This window comes from Notothenia coriiceps, unplaced genomic scaffold (assembly GCF_000735185.1).
Source record: "Notothenia coriiceps isolate Sejong01 unplaced genomic scaffold, NC01 NC01_scaffold00009178, whole genome shotgun sequence".
Classification (NCBI taxonomy): Eukaryota; Metazoa; Chordata; class Actinopteri; order Perciformes; family Nototheniidae; genus Notothenia; species Notothenia coriiceps.
In genome coordinates this window covers 1-2,612 of record NW_011341879.1, presented here as the reverse complement: position 1 = coordinate 2,612, position 2,612 = coordinate 1, and the positions used below count along the sequence as shown (strand labels likewise).

General features: G+C 43.1%; 1 protein-coding gene across 1 annotated transcript; it reads left to right on the top strand.

The window, feature by feature from the left end:
- Window positions 1-770: 770 nt before the first annotated feature.
- On the top strand, window positions 771-2,606 carry LOC104945113 (G1/S-specific cyclin-E2-like; the record flags this gene model as incomplete). Its single annotated transcript, XM_010770734.1, has 3 exons — window positions 771-882; window positions 1,177-1,334; window positions 2,088-2,606. Coding segments are annotated over 3 exons (378 nt in total), but the record flags the coding sequence as incomplete, so codon positions are not given.
- Between the last annotated feature and the right edge of the window lie 6 nt (window positions 2,607-2,612).

The following is a 2,612-nucleotide window of genomic DNA, read 5'->3' as shown; positions in this document are numbered from 1 at the left end:
CAACGTTTAGGATACTTGCACGTTTAGTTCAGCGGGATAATCTCCACATATTAACACCACTTTATGATTTCTAAAGTAAGAAGCTAATGTTGGGCCATAAAGGAACTACAGCACGGTCACATGACTTCACGTCACCACCGCTAAGCTAAAGGCAGCCAATGTTGGGCTATAGAGGAACTACAGCACGGTCACATGACTTCACGTCACCACCGCTAAGCTAAAGGTGGCTAATGTTGGGCTATAGGGGAACTACAGCACGGTCACATGACTTCACGTCACCACCGCTAAGCTAAAGGTGGCTAATGTTGGGCTATAGGGGAACTACAGCACGGTCACATGACTTCACGTCACCACCGCTAAGCTAAAGGTGGCTAATGTTGGGCTATAAAGGAACTACAGCACGGTCACATGACTTCACGTCACCACCGCTAAGCTAAAGGTGGCTAATGTTGGGCTATAGAGGAACTACAGCACGGTCACATGACTTCACGTCACCACCGCTAAGCTAAAGGAGGCTAATGGTAGGCGTGATGACGTTTAGTCGTCTCATTTAGGCAATTGTTAGTTTAATTACTGACGTGTTTTATGCCGTAAAATAAAAAATCTCTTCAGCTTGTGTTAACCACACTTTATTTCAGGCTAACAACCAAAAACGGGTTCAGAAATCCGTTGACCTCCAGACAAGGGGACAGGAAGTCATGTCAGGGTCTCATCTCTGCTGAAAAGCGAACCGTTTCTCATTGTGTTAGTAACGCGTGTGTGTGTTGCAGCTTTTGGACCTCTGCATCTTGGACATCAACTCCCTGGACTACAGCTACTGCGTTCTCGCCGCCGCCGCATTCTGCCACTTCTCCTCGTTCGACGTCGTTCATAAAGTCTCAGGTGAGTTTCATTTCCCCACTTGGACGTCCGATTTAAAACTGAAGACATTCTTTTTCGTCACAATTATCTTGGATTTTATTTCGAACGTGTAAAACGATCTACATAATTACACATCCGAAATATGATTTTATTTGTATATTATAACTTTTTTTATGTGTAATTTTTTACTAGTTAAAGTGGTTTGTATTTAGTCTATTTGACTTCTTTGTTTTATAGAGTGATTTATATTATTGTATACCTACTGCTTGGGTATATTTGACTCCGTATCCTAACGTGTGTGTGTGTGTGTGTCAGGCCTGACGTGGGACTCCGTGGCTCCCTGTGTGCGATGGATGAGTCGCTTCATGGACACGCTGCGGACTCAAACCAAACCTCAACTCAAGAACTTCCCCAAAGTGAAATCTGACGCGCGGCACAACATCCAGACACACGTGGCCTACCTGGACCTGCTGGTGAGCAAAACCAACGCACCACACGGCTTCAACAAGGGTTTTCAAAATAAGAGTGGAGTAAATACTGGGTGGGCTTTTCCCCAAAATAGGAGCGGGGCTATCAAGGTTTACTGGGTAGGAGGTTTCCAAAATAAGAGCGGGGTTAATGCCGTTCAAAGTATAGGCGGTTTTCAAAATAAAAGTGTCATTAAAATAGTAGCGGGGTTAATATAAATGTTCGGGGTTAATGAGCTTACTGAGTTGGAAGTTTCCAAAATAAGAGCGGGGTAAATATGTCTTACTGGGTTGTAGGTTTTCAAAATAAGAGCCGGGTTAATGCGGTTCAAAGTATAGGAGGTGTCAAAATAAAAGTGTGGTAATACTGTTAACTTGGTGGGAGGTTTCCAAAATAAGAGCGAGGTTAATACGGTTTGACTGGTTGGGAGGTTTTTCTGGGTTATTTTCAAAATAAGAGCGTGGTAAATATGGATTATTCTGTATAAGATTTCCAAAATAAGAGCAGAAAAGGATGTGATTTTAAAGCTTGTTAATAACAGAAGCTACCAAAATAAGAGCGGGATGTGTTTTTGAGGATATACATTATGTAATGAGAGCGAAATTAGATTGTTAAGGATAGTTAATAAAGGAAAAGCTTTATTAATGCAAACAGCATGTGTTTTGGGGATTGTAAATAAAATAGCTCCCAAAATAAAGGGCAGTATTCAGCATCTCTGGTCAAAGCTAGTAATAACTCACGCTGGTGTTTTTCTGCAGAGGAAATCTCTGGATCGCCCTGACAGCCCCGAGTGTCAGCTGTCGCCCGTCGCCGTGGGAACGGTGTTGACTCCTCCCAGCAGCACAGAGAAGCCGGCCAATCACTGAGCAGCGCAGAGGAACTGGCCAATCCGTGAACGGCACGCGACCAAGAGGACGCGCCCCTCCGTACAGTGTTCGACTCGTCAGTGAGACGGGATTTTAAGAGACCTCATGTAGCACGTTTTCATTATTTTAAACACTAAATCTGGATCTGATTCCTGTCCGCCTGCTTTTTAAATCATTTGTTTTTAAACAGGAATTATTGGGCAACTTTTAATTGACAGGTTAATTAATGTGAATGTTTGCCTCCACCTGTTCCTGCCGTGAACAAGTGGAACGCTGTGCTTTGTTTTAAATCTAACGTCATGTTGGAGTGGAAACGTCGGGTATTTATCTGGTGCTTTTTCCGAAATGGGGAAACTTGAATATGAGGAATCGTCTACATTTCATTCTGCTCTGAACTACAGAGGTTAAAGTATTTAA